General features: G+C 37.8%; 1 protein-coding gene across 3 annotated transcripts in view; it reads left to right on the top strand.

Moving 5' to 3' along the window:
• Window positions 1-17257, top strand: part of MBTD1 (mbt domain containing 1) — a 28105-nt gene extending 10848 nt beyond the window's left edge. For all 3 annotated transcript variants that reach the window (XM_065852442.2, XM_071816633.1, XM_065852441.2), the window contains exons 7-17: window positions 4195-4312; window positions 4885-5019; window positions 5500-5588; window positions 6738-6972; window positions 7279-7334; window positions 7600-7704; window positions 8541-8688; window positions 11223-11305; window positions 11630-11864; window positions 12515-12592; window positions 13317-17257. In XM_065852442.2, the coding sequence (XP_065708514.1) occupies window positions 4195-4312; window positions 4885-5019; window positions 5500-5588; window positions 6738-6972; window positions 7279-7334; window positions 7600-7704; window positions 8541-8688; window positions 11223-11305; window positions 11630-11864; window positions 12515-12592; window positions 13317-13435 (1401 nt within the window). In that variant the 3' untranslated portion in view covers window positions 13436-17257. The remainder of the gene's footprint in view (window positions 1-4194; window positions 4313-4884; window positions 5020-5499; window positions 5589-6737; window positions 6973-7278; window positions 7335-7599; window positions 7705-8540; window positions 8689-11222; window positions 11306-11629; window positions 11865-12514; window positions 12593-13316) is intronic.
• Window positions 17258-17404: the final 147 nt, after the last annotated feature.

The following is a 17404-nucleotide window of genomic DNA, read 5'->3' as shown; positions in this document are numbered from 1 at the left end:
TCAGCTTTTTTTTTTTTCGTTTGGGAATTTGAAGTGTTCCATCTCATGAAAGTTTTATTTTGCTCAAAATGATCAGATGAAAATTGCTGTCAAAACATTTTGGTTTATGGAAGTTGTCCATAAGGGAGAAGAGAAACATATTTTTCTGTCCACTTCAGGAGTTCGATTCATAAATCCGTTGGAGCTGAGGGCTTTGGGCAGTTGGCACTTTGTGAATAGCCTCCTTTATGCTCGGGGGCTGCCCAGAACCCAGCCTTCCATCAGATAGTTTGGTGAATTTGTATCAAATTCCACGTGCTTAAGCAAGCATGTTTGCAGTTTCCTTTCACGCTTATGTCCATGGTGTAGTAAGTAATTTCATAAGTCCGTATCAAAAGGTTCTGTTTGATAATGTGGGCTGTGCTGTTACAACAATAAATGCTTCATGATGTATGGCATCTTGAATTAGGGTACAGCTGCAATAGTTCTGTCACCTGTTAATTATGCTACAATATTCTCTGAAAGGAGTTATATATCCCTTTCTTGCTGCTTGGTTCATTAAGTGAACAGATGCAGTACTGTGTTCATATTTTACCTTGAAAATGTTCACAAGCTACATGGCAGCAGTGCTGCTAAGCCTGATTTTAAGGGCAACTCCTGCAATCTGCTTTGGAGCTTTCTACTGGTTTGCTGGACGTTAGTATTACAAGAACAGGATTTGCATTTGGTTTGACTCTAATTATTTCTTTGAAAATTGTATTATTTAAACCAGTCAGAATCTGAAATCTGAAAATGCATTAGTACTCTCTTGTTAGATCCTTATCTCTCTCTCCCACTCTCCTTTGATAATTATAAGAAACTCTTTTTGTCTGTCTGGAGAGGTCATTGCTATTTTTTCTGTGTACTATATTGCTTTGATTCAGAAAACTTTGCATTACTTGATGTTTGTTTACCATCCATATTATGGATTCCTTGCATGTTGTGTGTGTCTGTGAGACTGAATATATAAAGCTTATTCTATTCAAAACACAAGTTTTGAATTGACACTAAAATCATGATATATCTACCCTTAAATTTGTTTCTAGATGTCTATCTGGTTATACTGGGTGTATGTGGATGGATATTTGATAGGGAACATTGGGATCAATATTAAGTAAATTCAAGCGAATTGTAAGTTGTGGAATTTGGCTTAGTGATTAGTTGTAATAACCTGGCATACTTGAGTATTTCAGGTCTAATATAATTTTCCCAGATCAGGGTTGGTTGGTTGGTTTGGTTTTTTGTCTGGGGAGTTATTTCCTCTTCAATTTAAGAGTAACGTTTTAGAATTAAAACATTTACATCTTGAAGTTCTCTCTTATGTCTTTCTGTGTATGAGAAGAATTAATTTCAAAGTCCTGGTTTCCTCTGTTATTTAAATAGTTTGCTCTAAGGGAGCATTTCCAGGATTTTACACCAGGTGGCAGTGCTTTGTTTCAAACTTGTCATTTCAAACCCTTTTACACAGTATCTTCTCTGGCATCACCTTTTGTGGGGGTACCGTTCACACACAAGGTCACAGCACAGCATCCATACACTCTGAGAATCGGTAGCACAACTTTGCCATGATTTCAGACTTGAAACTTGAACCAGGATTTTAATGGCAATGTCAGTGCCATCCAAAACCTTTAGAAGCCGGTTATTTAACCCACGAGATCTTTGTTCAGCGAGTTGTGGGGATGCTGAGCCTTGAGGTGCTTGTCTCAAGTGGGACCTTCCTGATGGCACCTTCCCTTGCAGAGGAGACAGCTGCTGCTCCCAGAGAAACCCTCCCAGGTCATCTCCTGGAGCAGGAAGCGATGAACCAGATCTTGGTTGGGAGTGACACGAAGTGGATCTCTTCGTCAAGAGTCTGAAAGGTAAATTTGTTCTTACCTGTAAATTATGGTTCTGCTAGTTCGCACTATGCCAATCCAGACTTCAGAGTTACCCTTCCAGCCAGCAGATTAATAAGATTTGACTCTTACATAGTGCTTTGTGTTTGTCAAAGCGCTCTGCAAATGTTGATTGATTAATCAGATGAAGACAGAGGAGGCATGAAGGAAGATGGCTGTTATAGCCCTGGTTTATCCAGTCTTCCTCGCTTAAGAATGTTCATAATGGGTGGAGAGAAAAAAACAAACCAAAACAAAAAGCTGGTGCAGTATAGCAGGTATACTGTAAACCGTCACTTCAGGACAGTCATGTTATCTGGCATTTCAATAGTGATGCTACACAGGATGGCTTCCTTCTTCTAAAGGGTGAGCCATATGGATTGGTGTAGGAGAACTAGCAGAACCAATATTTTCACAGACAAGGACAAATTTAACTTTCTGCTATATTCCTCTATACCAATCCACGCTCTAGAAATAAAAGTGTGACATTTCCATTACCAGTCCATGTGAAATGAAGTGTTTCAATATACTTTTCTGTCTGAATCACCTGAATAGGTGAGCAGGCAGTAAAATATATTTCAATTAAGTGCAGCTGGATTATGGAATTATTCAGCACTACTATTTTTTTATTGGTTGGCCTCATCTACATCTCTACACAAGGCAACAAGATTTACTAAAATAAGCACTGCAAGAAGTTTATTTCCTCAGTTCAATTCAAAAAGCTGCACATAGCAATTTAGAGATGAGAGCGAATATGTAATAAGACTTGATTAAGAAGCTGTATCTGCGTATTTCTTGCGTGAAAATAAGCCATGATCTTTCAAGTTGCTTTTTTCTCTGTGTGAGATGGCAGAAAAGAGCTCTGCAGTCTAGACTGGTGTAGATGGGACATAGCAGAACATGAAGAGAGCAGGCTTCAAGAATAAGAAACTGGCATACTTGCAGTAACTTATTTTTCCTTCAGTAGTTAAAACTAGTTTTAAATTTTGCATGCCTAGACTCAAATATTTCTATTAGTGAAGGGTATCCCTCATTAAGACAAGTTTATGCGTTTAGTGCTGCTGTCTGGCTATTGCTGATTGGCAGCAGAATCCCAGTATCGTTATTTCCAATCATTCATCATGAACCCAGCTTGCTTCACTTGTGGCTCTCAGCCAAAATTCTGTGAAGTTGGAGGCTGTTGCCCCTGAGCTGTCAGGTTCCCTGTGCTTGCAAAGAGCTTTGTAAGTGAGACACAGCCTTAGAGCACAAACCACCTGCTGTGCTGCTGCCCGGAGGACTCTGATTGCTCCTGTGATACCTGGATGTTCTCTGAACTGCTTAGAATTTATTTTTCTCAGAAAACATTAAAATCGATGTGACCGTTGTTCTAAAATACCCCAAATCCAAATTTTCTTGGTGGTCTCTAGTTTAATGTAGACTCGATGTTTTGTTGTTTTGTTACTGATGTAATTTCAGTTGTCTAAGTTCTAAGGTTTGAGGTTCTTTGGCGCTGTGCATTTCTGATTATCTCAACAATACCACGTCTGCCTGTCTTTTCATGGTGCTCAGTTCAAAACGTTCTTCTTGAGACAGCCAGCTGAGTGTAACTTGTTTCCTCAAATCCTTAGTAGTTCATCAAGCTCGTATTTTGTATTGCTACTAACACATTAGTCTAAGCCTTCAGGATTGTGTGTGGGGAACCTTGCTGTGCATTTCCTTTGGCATTTGTTCCAGAGGTGCCACTCTGCTGTCTGTTCTTTTTGCTTGCTTGATGAAATGAACACTTGCAGGTCCTATGAAAGCCTGTTCCTCTGAGAGGATGTAAACTGGTGGATGATAAACCCCCCCGCCATAATAAATTGTCAGAATAGATTAAGAAGTAACTATCAGGCATTTTTTTTAAGGAATGTTTCTGATCTACAGAATGTGAAGATATTTTGCAAGTAGAATTGCAGAGCGGTTACAACACTCTCACTAAAATCAGTAGCTTGCACCTACTTGAAACATAGTAGAATAAAGCTGACCTGTGATATTTGCAATTTGTGCTTGCGCTTTACAGATTTTTAAACTTAGAATCCTGTAGTTTTTGCAGGAAATACACAGTAACAATGGTTTACAATTACAGCACTACACATGAGCTTCAAATCAAAACCAAACTAGGTTTTCAGACTGTTTTCGAAGCATATACTTGTGTCTTATCATGCGTATTGATTGTTTTGTCTTTTTAAGTTGCTTGTAAAACACTAATATAACAAAAAAAAAAAAAAGATGTTTTTCCTGTGGTGGGCTGGTGACTTTTTCCCCCTACCTTGAATGACAGGCACCTATGGGGACATGCTGGGGTGACATCTCAGAAGGAGTGCGAGTGGAGGTTCCAAACACTGACTGCAGCCTACCTACCAAAGTCTTCTGGATAGCTGGAATTGTAAAATTAGCAGGTGACTATATTTTAGTTGAAGTTATTAAAATAATCAAAATAACGATGTGAAGGGAGCTATAATACCAATTTTGTTAGTGACCACCTGGTTGGTAGAACACTGGCTCTGTATGTGTTAGCATTGTTGCTATGTTCCACTGGTTTGAAGAGGCTTCAAGGGAAGCTCGAGGATGCCATTGCCTGAGAGTACCTAAGAACAGGGCAGAGCGAGGAGATAGGAAATGGTCTAATAGCTAGCAAGTAAGCCTTGTTATACAAATCACTTGGTTAAAAGTTAAAAATTCAAGGTCACATAGCTAAGATATGAAAAAGCAGATACTCTGGGTAATTAATTTTGTCCTCCTACATAAAACTTCTAAAGGTTTATAGTTCAAGAATTTGAATTTTAATTAAAATTTGACTTACTTGATAGCACATGCACATTTTTATCAAAGTAATCAATTCTGTGCATTAACAATGTGCAGAAATGTGCTGTAAGAATAATGTTCTATAAAAAGTTCTAGTCTAGATAATTGTTTAATTTTTAATTTTTGTTTTTTGTTTTTTTTTTTAAATGGGGCTGCTTTCTTTCAGGCTACAATGCTCTGCTTAGATACGAAGGCTTTGAAAATGACTCAAGTCTTGACTTCTGGTGCAATGTTTGTGGATCTGACATCCACCCAGTTGGTTGGTGCGCAACCAGCGGGAAGCCTTTAGTCCCTCCTCGAAGTACGTAAATAGCGACCTTACTGATTTATATAAATGTCTGTCTTTACTAAACTAAATTGGCTCATGGTTTGGATATCAAAGTAGATTTTTTACCATATCAACTCTTTCAATAGTCATGAAATAAAGCATTTTAACTTTTGGGAAAATAAGGACTTGACTGATGCTGAAAATGTTTCTTGGAGTAGCCCATCCCGTGCGACTTAAAATTTTTAAGATGGAAGTGGAAGCAGTTAGCTAATCAGTGATGTGAACATGCACTGATTTTATTTCTATTTTGGTATTAAACTCTTTGCCCTGACATACCCATAAACTGACTCTTGGGTAGCATTCATTTTCTAAATAAGTTTTTGTCATTATTGTAATCCAGGCTTTTTAACAGTCATCTGGGATTTCTTCTTTACATATTCCAGACTCTAATATTGTCTCTAACGGACACAATTAAAAATCAGTGGCTTATTTTTTCCCCTTCATTTGCAACAGCCATCCAACACAAATACACAAACTGGAAAGCTTTTCTAGTGAAACGACTTACTGGTGCCAAAACACTTCCTCCTGACTTTTCTCAGAAGGTAAGGCTGATGCAATATCAATGATATACTATAAACAAAATTGCAGCACAATGTGAAGAACTGAAGTATTTTACAATGGCACAATAGCTCCTTTTGTAGTGAAGATGATACAGTAGTTTCTCCCCCTAAATACAGTTTTCCTTGGAATCTCTCTTCTCCATTATGTCCGTGCTTGTCAGTACATATTTGGAAAACCATTTCCTCTAGTGGAGAGTTTCTTTAAAAACTAGTTAGTCTATTTTAATTTTAAAATGCCCCAATTAAAAAAATGTTCTGAGAAGCTACCCTGTGATATGTAAGAAAAACTAAAACTGTTTTTTGTAATTCAGGAATGGTTTTTATCATGTACTATTTCAAGAAACTGAACAAAATTTGTTAATATAGCACCTATCTAGATGCAATACAGTATGTACTTTGAATGTTAATATTTTTCATCTGCTCTGGGCTAGATATTCTTTGCTGTCTTTAGGTCATGTCTTTAAGTGTGGCAGCTGCCTCTATAGTGTGCTGTAAGTTTACTTATATTGTGAGATGGTACACAGCTTTTATTAGGAATATGAGACGATTGTATTGTTGTCGTACACTGCATCCAATGTTAAAAAACAAACACACAAACAAACCCCACCTTTCTGCAGTTGTTCATTGCTATTTAAAAACTGGCACAGTTGGCAGCCAAATTAAATTGGCGAGGTCTCAACGCTTTGGGGGAGTTCATAATGGAAATGGCAAGTGACTGATAAAGATTTTTTTTGAAATAGAATGTGTTGTCACAGGCAGATTAACTTCTATTTCCATTCTCTTTCTTTCTTTTTGGTATATTGTGAAGGAACATGTTTATGAGTGGCCAGCTGGGTGTTATTTTTTGTAAAATTACTTCTCAAGGTAACTTTATCCAGTGTTAACAATGGCACAAATTTTCATCAAGTCAATGGAAAATTCCTTTAACCTATGTGAGAATTGTATTGTACTTGATACAATTGGAGTACTGTAGGCTCTGAGAAATCATTTGTGTCTTTTTCACAGGTTGATTAACAAGTACTTGAATTAAATGAAAAGTGCTTTGATACTGTGGTTTAATAGCAGAAGACAGATGACAAAGGAAAAATAGTATATTTTTACAGATTATTTTTTTTCCCCTGTTACTTTAAGGTGTCAGAGAGTATGCAGTACCCATTCAAAACTTCCATGCGAGTAGAAGTCGTTGACAAAACGCACCTTTGTCGAACAAGGGTAGCGGTTGTGGAAAGTGTCATTGGGGGACGGTTACGATTGGTGTATGAAGAGAGTGAAGACAAAACTGATGACTTCTGGTGCCATATGTACAGTCCGCTCATTCATCATATCGGTTGGTCTCGAAGTATAGGACACAGATTTAAAAGATCTGGTAAGGTTTTTGTGGTTTGGGGTTGTCTTTGTGGGCAATATTGGCTTGGAGAAGTCTGACTTAAGCAGTATTGTCACTTTATACAATTAATAAATCATAAATGATTGCATTATAGAGGTATTTTGGGTGGAAGTCAATAAGGGAATTAGATGGATTATGTCCTCCAGATTTTCATGGCAGCCTTATTATAAACCGTAGGCCTCGCACACCAATTATTGCATTGTACTAGTTAATGTCTTCAGAAAAATGTACTGTCTGATCTGTTAACAAAGCCTCTGAGTAATTCTGCACTTCTGTTCCTTGTAGATATTACAAAGAAACAGGATGGACATTTTGATGCACCCCCACACTTATTTATGAAGGTGAGTTCACCAGCCAGAGCAGTTTTCTCAGAGCTGATTGAGGACCTTTAGTTTCTGATGTGTATAAAGCAGACCTGAAACTCTATAACTCTTGGAAATAGGCCCAGCACAAACATTACTTTTTTATTAAAGCACTTACTAATTTGGCCTCCTTGACATGAGCAGAGATGATACAAGAGGTATTTCAATCTGTTTCTTTGACAGTGTGGGGTTATATTTTTGTTTCGGGCTTATTAGATTCTGGTGCTGTTATGTGATTCTTTAGGTAAAAGAGGTTGACGCAGCTGGAGAATGGTTTAAAGAAGGAATGAAATTGGAAGCTATAGACCCCTTAAACCTTTCAGCAATATGTGTGGCAACTATTAGAAAGGTAAGAAAACAAATGTGGATTTGGGGAAGGTAGATAAGAATCCTTTTCCCACTCATTTCTATTCAGGTTTCAAACAGAAAGCTCAAATACAAAGTAAATGCAGTTCGTTAACAAAATGAACGTGCATGGAATAGGTCCATTAATTGTTTATATACAACTGCTAGGAAAAAGAATATATTCGTTATTTTTTTCTACTTTAATCTCTGGAAACTCAGCCTTACCTTTAATTAGAATATAGTATGTTTGTGAGATTAATTTGCACAACAGTCTTCTGATTATACCAAGTGTTTTGCTACTGTTCAAAAAGGAACCTCATCTTGCGTATTTGCAGAAATCTATGAAGACATTTTAAGAATGTGCTTTTTTCCTAGCTTGATTGAAAGGCATCCCATACATGTGAAATCCGATTTAAAGAGGAAGGAAATGTGAGAAGTAGCTTAGCAGAATTGCATAACCTCACCATTGAGGAGTGTGTTTATAATTTCAAGACTTATTAATGGTGTGCAGAATATCCTTGCAAGCTAAAGAGTAGAGTGAATGATAAAGCTTTAGAAGTAGAACCGATGTTCACAAGAAAAATGAACTAGAGATCAGAATAAGGAAATGTTCATCTGTCATCTCTTTGTCAAGAAAGGTACATTTGCCAAGAGTCCACACAATCCTGGCGACAGGTACGATTTGGGGGTTTGTGTTTTGTTATAGTTGAATGTCTTTCTAAGTGTTCTTCCGTTACTGTTGAGTTGCTTTTCACTCTTTTGAAACATGGCATGCTTTCTTTCTAGCTATATCACCCAGTTAAAGGTATTTAATGTCCAATTTTGTTTTTCTTTACCAAGGTTTTAGCAGATGGCTATCTTATGATTGGGATTGATGGCTCAGAAGCAGCAGATGGCTCTGATTGGTTTTGTTACCATGCCACTTCCCCTTCTATTTTCCCTGTTGGTTTCTGTGAAATTAACATGATTGAACTAACTCCACCCAGAGGTACATATAGAATTCTGACCACATTGTATTTTGAATATTTTTCTCAGTCATATTGTATGTGCCGTGTGCTTTGTTTCTTAACTCAGTCTACAAAATTCATGTCGCTTTTCAGGACTTGCTCAAGTCTGAAACAAATACAACAGGATGACTTCAAAGTAATCTGAGAGATAACAAACTTTTCATTTAGAAAAAGTTCAATCGAACATCTGATTGATTCTCTGGCTAAAATAATTTGCTTTTGCTGTCAGAAATTGAGAATAGCCACTAGTTCCATAGGATAGCCATTGAGTGAATGGGAAGTACATTCATCACTAAAAGGACAGTCCAGAATATGTCATTGCTTGGGAAGTCCTGGCCACCAAAAGGATTAAAGGACATTTTAAAGAATCTTGGGCTAATTCACAACAATACCAGTTAATTTTTTGAGGAACATGTACAAACTTGAGCGCTGAGGAAGTGGCCACTGGAGCCGGATGCTGCGTAATCCCGTCTGGGAGAGAAATCTGTCTGTCCGCTGGCACGTGTGCCTACAGGACACTCTATTGCCATCAGTTTTCCATTTTATTGCCTTGATTTATATCGGGGATTGTAACCAGCTGTGTAACAGCAGATAATATCGGGTTTATATGGGTATTTTTTTTCTCCATTCTCATACTCGCACTCTTCTACTTGTATTTATTGAATTGTTTTTCTAGGTAATAACTACAAAGACAGTGAAATACAACATAAAATAATTTCGTATTGTTTTCATTATTGCACAATAATACATCTGTCATCTTTGAGGATGTGGAAAGTGCAGTTGGACAGATTTACTGTTATTTTTCAGTCAACTCATTTAGTGACTTTATTGACTAGAAATTAGTGGGAATAATCACCCCTCAAAAAAAGGTGATGCAGAAGCCGCTTGCAATAGGAGAAGTTTTTGTGGGAGGGGAAAAAGCACGCACATCAATCAGTCTAGAAATAAATACATTAAATTGATTAAACAGAAGAGGAAAAGGCCTCCCTTCTGTGTTGAAACCCTTGCCCTTTTCTTGTCAAACACTACACAATAGCATGTGAATTTTGTTAACACAGTTGAGACTTCTGTGCTGCTTGTATCATGGCAACTTCATTCTTTATCTGCATGTGTATTTTCCTTTTACTGCAGTTTTCTCTAACAGTCCTGTATCATCCACTGAGAGGCAATTACAAATCACACGTGCAATAATCTGGAAGTCATTTGAAAGAGGACTTAACAAGAGTAAAATACAGAACATAATGCACATTAACATATTAAATAGGATCAAAGTGATCAAAGCTTCTTAGTTCTTACGAGGGGTGTATTTTGCTTTCCAAATTATGGGCTTTAAAATGGACAGTTTATTAATTCTGACTACAAGGACCATGTGCACGTCTCATGTGATGTTGAGAAGCAGATTGGAGGACTTGCATACAAATATATTTATCTAGCCAAAGGAACTATACATTAAGGAAAAAAAGCGTTAATATGCAAAATTGATACATTAGTACCCTTAGTAATTGTTATCCATCCAGCTCCCTCTGTTCGTGCAGATACTATGTACCCAGTGTGAGCACTCTTCCAAATACAGATTGCAGTGTGGATGACTTAAGTTGCTGTGAAATCATCGGGCTTTACACTTACAAGCTCATTCCTTCCAAGCATCTTCATCTCTTGCTGAGACCAGAGGAAGATGAAGATGCTCAGGCACGTTCAAGAAGGGGTTGCAGTTTGGGCTGTGAATGTCAGTTCTGCAGTGCTGAGCTGTGATTTGGGGGGCGCTCTGCCCCCACTTCAATAAGACCCAACTGTCTCCCGTAGCTCCCCATGCCATGCCCGCTATGCTGCTGTTTTTTCAGAATGCCCAGCACTGCATGCTACCACAAAGACATCTTTCAAACTGTTGTTACTCCAGCTAGAATTTGAGTATTGTTGGTTTAAGCACTTGTAGAGGTTGCCCATAGTATGAGATAGTCCTGTGTCTTTTATACTTTTTCAGTAGATGGACGAAAGCTGAACATATTTGAGGGATTATTAAGGTTGGGGAGAGAATCTTGTATTTTTTCTTATTATTGCTGGTTTTAACCTTACTTAAGAACAAGCATGGATATTTTAAAACTTACTACTCTGTTCCTAAGAATTTGTGTTTGGGTAGTGGAGCCTCTTTCCCCACAGGAAACACACTGGATGTGCTTAATTACATGATCTGTCTTGGGTCATTTTGTGTGGGGCATTGTAGAGATCAAGGATCTACGTGGACAGAAAGCTTCAATTACAAATGATTCATCTTAATGTGAAATGACACTTTCTGTATCATCCTGAGGTTCATTCATCATGTTTGTTGCAAATTGGCCACGTTCAGCTGACTCTTGTCCCATAGACCAAAGCTCAGAGAGTGGAAGTTTCTGATGTTACTGTTTTGCTTCTCTGTTGTCTTTTTAGCCATAACACAGTGCTAACGTACCATTTTTGTTGTTGTTCTTATGCATGAAGTTTGCAGTTCGTGTATGAAAATGTTGTTTAAAATTCACAGGTTATGCAAAACTCCCTTTTAAATGGTTTGACTACCTCAGGGAAACGGACTCAATAGCAGCACCTGTAAAGCTCTTCAATAAGGTAATAAACATTATACATGTCTACATTGTAGTTAGTAATATCTTTAAGTTTTTGGCTGCATAGTCCATGGGATAAACCATTTCATTAAATACAGTTTTGAAAAGCTAAGAGAAGAGAAGCTTTTAGAAATAAGAACCATATGAGTATATTAAGCTTGAATACTTCTGAAGTGTTAAATATAGGGGTACATAAAACTTCATAAATGGTAGTTGGTATCTTCCTACCTTAGGCTGACCAAAATACTTGCTTCAACGCTGTGCTTAAACCATCTTAATTACCATGTTTGCTTACTGATGTTGGCCTTGCTTGTGTTCGCTTTTCTAGGAAGTTCCAAACCACGGGTTTCATGTAGGAATGAAACTAGAGGCGGTTGATCTGATGGAACCTCGCCTGGTATGTGTGGCCACAGTAACTCGCATCATCCATCGGCTTTTGAGGATACACTTCGATGGGTGGGAGGATGAATATGATCAGTGGGTGGATTGCGAGTCCCCAGACCTGTATCCAGTGGGATGGTGTCAGCTCACTGGGTACCAGCTGCAGCCTCCAGCGCCACAGTGTGAGTTCCCATTTTATATATAAGGTCACAGTCGCTTACTGCTCCCTGTTTGTGGGTGATGGCTTTCCTCACTTCATCCTTTTCAAATCAGGTCACCAGGCATAACAAAAATAGAACAGGTTCTTGCTGATGTTTAGAGGTAGCAGTTCAAATCTATTCCACTTTGAATTTGAAGAACTTCTGGGTGTTTCTGTGGCTACTTTTTAATGCCAGAAGATGCTTATTATTATTATTATGGAAAAGCCTGTTACTTACCCGTTATGGATATCACTGGGAATTTATATTGCTTAAAGATTGCAAATATGTATTTATGCTTTCCATACTGAATTTGATGGAACTCGGTGTGTGCATAGCTGTTCACCTGCAGAGGTATTTCTGTGAGAATGCTGTATTTTCAGTGCATTGAGACACGTCCTGTCAGGTCAAATTAGACAATAATAATTGATAGCTATTTCGAGAAGTGTTGTTCAATGGGAAGGTAGTAGTAGTTACTGCTAGTAGTTGAATGGAAGGCTTTTTCAACAACAAAGGCATTCTGCCTTCAATCAGTCACTAAGGAGAAATTCTATAACTTTGTAGCGGTTTTAACACGTTCTGAAGTGTTTTTCCAAAATACTAAACTTAAATTTTGGATTCTTAATTTTTTGCAGCGTCAAGAGATAGCCAGTCGAGTTCGTCAAAACAGAAGAAAAAAGCTAAATCGCAACAGTACAAAGGACATAAGAAAAGTGGGTGACCAAAATGTGTTTGTGCTTATCCTGTAGTTTTAAAAGTTTGTAATCTCTCCCTAGATCCCTATTCTATTTGGAAATACTTGCATGTAAACAGATGTTGTGCTTAAAGGTGCAGTATGCCATGAAAGGAACCTTTTTTATTGAGAATAACCTTTTTTATAAAAGGTTTCACTGTGTTTTTATGCATTTGAAGATACATTCATAATGCATATAAACTTTGTATTTAGCAGCTATGAGCTTTAGTACTCTTCTCATTCATTTGGTCACAGAGAAGCATTTTTGTTATAATCAACTCTTTAATGTGGGTACTGCACCTTCAGTGAAAGTCTTGATGTTTTGGTTTCAGTGTCCTTTTCATTGTACTCAATAAGTGTTATTCTGAGCAACAGTTGTTATTCCTATTAACACATTCAGTTACCTTAAACTTGTGTTTTAAAATACAAAATTCTTGAGAAAGCCCTGTAGAGAATATATTATTGCAAGCAATTTGTTAAAATATGTTAATATTAGATCATAACTTAAGGGTCAGTTAATAGTCAGAAAGCATCTGCTTTCTGTGGGACACTGAGTGTTATGAGCAGAATCACTCAAATACAGAATATAAGAAAATGGGAAATCAGGGCTCTGTTCCCAATTTAAATAATAGTAAGTAAACTTAAGGAAAAGTTGTATTTGCTTTGAATGTTATGGATCTTTACTGTTCGTCTTCTCTTTGTAGTGTCTTCGTTGCAGCTGAAGGAGGAGCTGCTGGATGGAGAAGAGTATGGGTTCCTCCAAGGAGCGTCCGACCAGGAGAGCAACGGATCTGCCGGTTACTACATCAAACAGGAACCGTGAGGCAGCTCCGCAGTTTGGGGCAGAGCGATTCTGTGATTCTGTGCTGGCGATGGCAAAAGAGCCTTTTCTCCAACACCGACTGACTTCTGTTCCCACTTGGCTGGTACAGTTCAGGTGACTGTACCCGGGGCACTTTGACTGTAGACGAGTTAGACTCAGTTCAGAATTTTTTGGAAGGGCGGGGAAACTATTTTAGTGAAAAAGATTTTTTTCAATTTATTAAAAAAAAAAAAAAAAACAAATGGACACTTTTGTGTTGTATTTGAAGCTTTTGAAAGAATTTTGTAATATTTTCAAGTTCAGATTTATTGTGCATTGTTAACAAGAACTGAAATTCTAATTTTTTGGTAAGATTAAAGTTTAATTAGCATGATTGTGGGAAGCGGTTGGAGGAAGATATAGTTGCAAATACAAATGAACTGTCATAACAAATGAACCTTTTTGGTACAAGTTGGGAGACTTTTAGACTCTTGTGAACTGCACTGGTCACGCCTCTGGTTTTTTTTTATTGTGAAAATAAGACGTTTAAGCCCTAATTTAGAGGCATAAATGGTATGTGGAAGATAGTCCTGTAAAGCTCTACTCAGTGAGTAGCCCCAATTGCAACGGAGCCATCACCTGAGGAAGATTTTAACTTTTCAAGATGTTTTTATTTAGTTTAAAATACTTTTTTTATGTAATTTTTTTTCTTTTTTAAAGTTCCTTAGGGTCTGATTCAGTGCCCATTAACATCAGCCGCCTTGTCTGCATTGACTGCAGTGGGCATTGGATTGGGACTGGAAAGCTCTTGTCTGTCCGTGACTGTCTGTGCTCTTGGGAGGCTCCAGCAAACGTTTACAGAGCCCTGCGCCAAACTGGAACTTCAGGAAACTCCCCTCTTTGGAAGAGTCATTTTAGCTACCAACAGTAGCTCAGACCTCCCTTGGTCATGGGAAGGTATTTCTGAGCATTCTTCTATTTTTTGCTGTTCAGAAAGACCTAGGTGTTTCCTTACCATCTTAAATATTCCAAACATTCAAAACTGATGTTCCACGTGATTTCAGGTGAGCTATAAGGAGCCATACATGGTGAATTAAAAATAATGGTTCAGTTCTGCACAGCCTGCAATATTCTTTTCTTGCTGCAATAGTGTGAAATGGAAGTTGAGACTTGAGAACAGTATATAAATCATATACTGTCTAGAGTATAACTCAAACTGGATTTGTTTATTGTCTGGAATCCTTGTGTCTCACTTCAAGCATCCCATTATTAGCCCCACTTGCTTAACTGTCCAGATTTTTTAAAGGCAAAAGTCATGTAGAAGGGTGAAAGTGACTACCGGTAAAACACAGAGTATTTTAGCAGGAACTCTTAATAATTTGGATTTTATCTTTCCATATTTTTAAACTTTGTACTTTTTGTAAATGATGTAGTTCATGGAGTTGATGAGTAGAAGAGTGAATCAGCCCTGCAGAGCTGTGACTGGAACAACGTGCACCAAGAGCTTTAGCTTTTACCAGTAAGGTTCATTAACTAAACTCTCAGGAATTAACTGCGTATGTTCTGTAAGTGCTGCTGGGTCTTAGCAGGTCCCCTTCAGAGCAGTACAGTCATCATCTGACTCTTGACCATAAATTAGGGCTTAAAAAAAGTTAAACTGATTAATGTCTGTGTTCCTACAGCCTAAGAAATGCTTTAAGGATATGAACCCACAGAGCCCCAGGAGACCATTTTTTGTATATTGTTGTTTGAGCTTAAAAAAGAAATGCATAGAAAGTTGAAAACCAGCAATTTGATTATTTTCTAAAATATTGCTCTAACTTTGGGTACATAGTATTGGTGATATGCACAGGTTTACCTCATTCTATGCAAGAGGGGTTAATTATGTAAAGTTTTGTATTTACTACTGGAAGTAACAAATGTCCTGTATAGTGTAGGAATGTCTGGAATTCTTTTCTCCCTTACTGGTAAAATTTCTTAAATAACGACCCCTTCTTAACAACAACTTCTATTGATGGAATCTGGTTATCAGGTTATAAGTATCTGTAACTTCAGGTGAAAAAGACATTTTAGCTCTCTAAAATAGCCATAAAAAGGACTTTGTCAGGCTTGGTAGACTTCAAATACATTCTCTTGGATTCTGACCCACCCACGATGTTTCTTTTGAACAGCCTGGATTGGAGAAGTAGCATTAGAGACCATTGTAATGACACTTTGAGCCTTGATTATTTTTTTTTTCCTGTGTTTTCCGTGTAACTCGCTGTAAAATCCAGCTCTGCAAGCATTGATTTGGTTTGGTAAGTACATCACTATTGGGTTTTTTCTTTAATGTAACAACTTCCAGATTGTCCCAGTGAACCAAAACAAGGTGGGCACAGTCGTAATTTCTTCTCTCATCAATAGTTCCTGAATTCAGTAGAAAAAGCTGTTGCGTTTGTGTTTCATAATGTGAAAATCTGGGCTAGCGATGGGCAAGGTGTGCTGCCAAGCTGTGAAACCTCAGGCTCCTGTGCTTTGCCCAGACTCAGAACTTTGTTTTTCAGTCACACCTGATTTCTCAGTTACAGTCAAGAGGCAAAATTAGCACTTAAGTTGAATACACTTCCTGTGTTGGAGAAATGTAATAATCAGATTTAAAGTCTGTCAGTCTTTATAATGTTCTTAAAAAATAGGTATTTTGTTCCTTAAACACTAAGGTCTGTGAGTCAACTTGCATTCTCAGACACACGTGACTTGTGTGAAATTTCTCTTGTGTTTCTGAATTCAAACTATACCTAAATTGTATAACTGCCAAGTGCAGTGAAATCTGTCCTAAGCAAACCACGTGCTTAGGGGAGGTTTAAGGAAAACCTGAGCAAAATTCTACCAGGTGTATTTGGAGGGGTCTCTTTGCAGAGTGGGCACCTCCGGGCCGGGGTGTCCATCGCGGGGGCTTTGCTGCGCTTGTGAAGCGTTGGTTGGTAACGCGGCTCAAGGCACCGGCACCGCACATTCCTGAGCCGCATCCCTTGGCTAAAGAGCAGCGAATGTAGGACACCTGGAGTCCTCAACGGGGTCAAACTCACTCCAGGATTTGGCAAAACTGGTTTTTATAACCGTAAGGTGGTGCAGGTTGTGTACCTGACTCTGCGGCTTCTTTTACTGCTCCAAATCTCTCTGCTGATCTTTGATTTTTATGTTGCTTAAAATACAACTCGTTAACCTTTCCCTTGCTGCATCTGAGGAAAGCAAAGCAGTTACCAATTCCTTGTTCTACGGATACTAACACGGGTTTCAGTGTTTGTTTGTTGGGTTTTTTTAATTGTTGTTTTATGTGATGTGAATACCCTCTCCTGTCAATATTTGTACGATGGTGCTAATATATTTGGTAACAATCCTTTATTGGGAAGGGATTTTAAAAAACTGTGACTTAAACTGAATTTTTCTTCCTTTTGATTTTCATATTTAAAACAAAAAGCCACAGCCGTTTTTACAAATAAAAAGGCATCTGCTTTGGCCCCTGGGAAAATGTTGGGGCGGGAATCAAGATTAAAACAAAAGGGGTTTTTACATCATTTCTGTATGTATTTGATATATAGATCAATATCTGTACAAATTTAATCTTTTATTTTCTTGGTAATTTGTGTGGTCAATGAGAGAGTTATTTAAAGCTTTCTCATGCGATGTACATAACTAAGTGAAAAGAAAACCGCTTTTGGAGAAATTAATGTTACTTTCATTTTTACGAGACTGCAGATTTTCAGCATGGATGTGAAAAGCATTAAGATTATAACTTTGTGTACAAGATGAAAATAATTCACTAAATTTGCCTTTTTTTACACAAAATAAAAACGATAAAAAGCCTTTGTGATTAGTGATTTTGTTCCAAAAGCTTTCCGGGGATATATATTAATGCACTCCAGTTTATTTCTCTTGTAAGAGAATGCAGATTAAAAACCCACAATTGGTAAAGAAAATGAATGTTTTAAGGAACTGGGTGTGTTGGTCTGA

This window comes from Patagioenas fasciata, chromosome 18, assembly GCF_037038585.1.
Source record: "Patagioenas fasciata isolate bPatFas1 chromosome 18, bPatFas1.hap1, whole genome shotgun sequence".
Classification (NCBI taxonomy): Eukaryota; Metazoa; Chordata; class Aves; order Columbiformes; family Columbidae; genus Patagioenas; species Patagioenas fasciata.
Note: the sequence above shows the minus strand (reverse complement) of the source record. Positions and strands in the feature narration are given on the sequence as shown.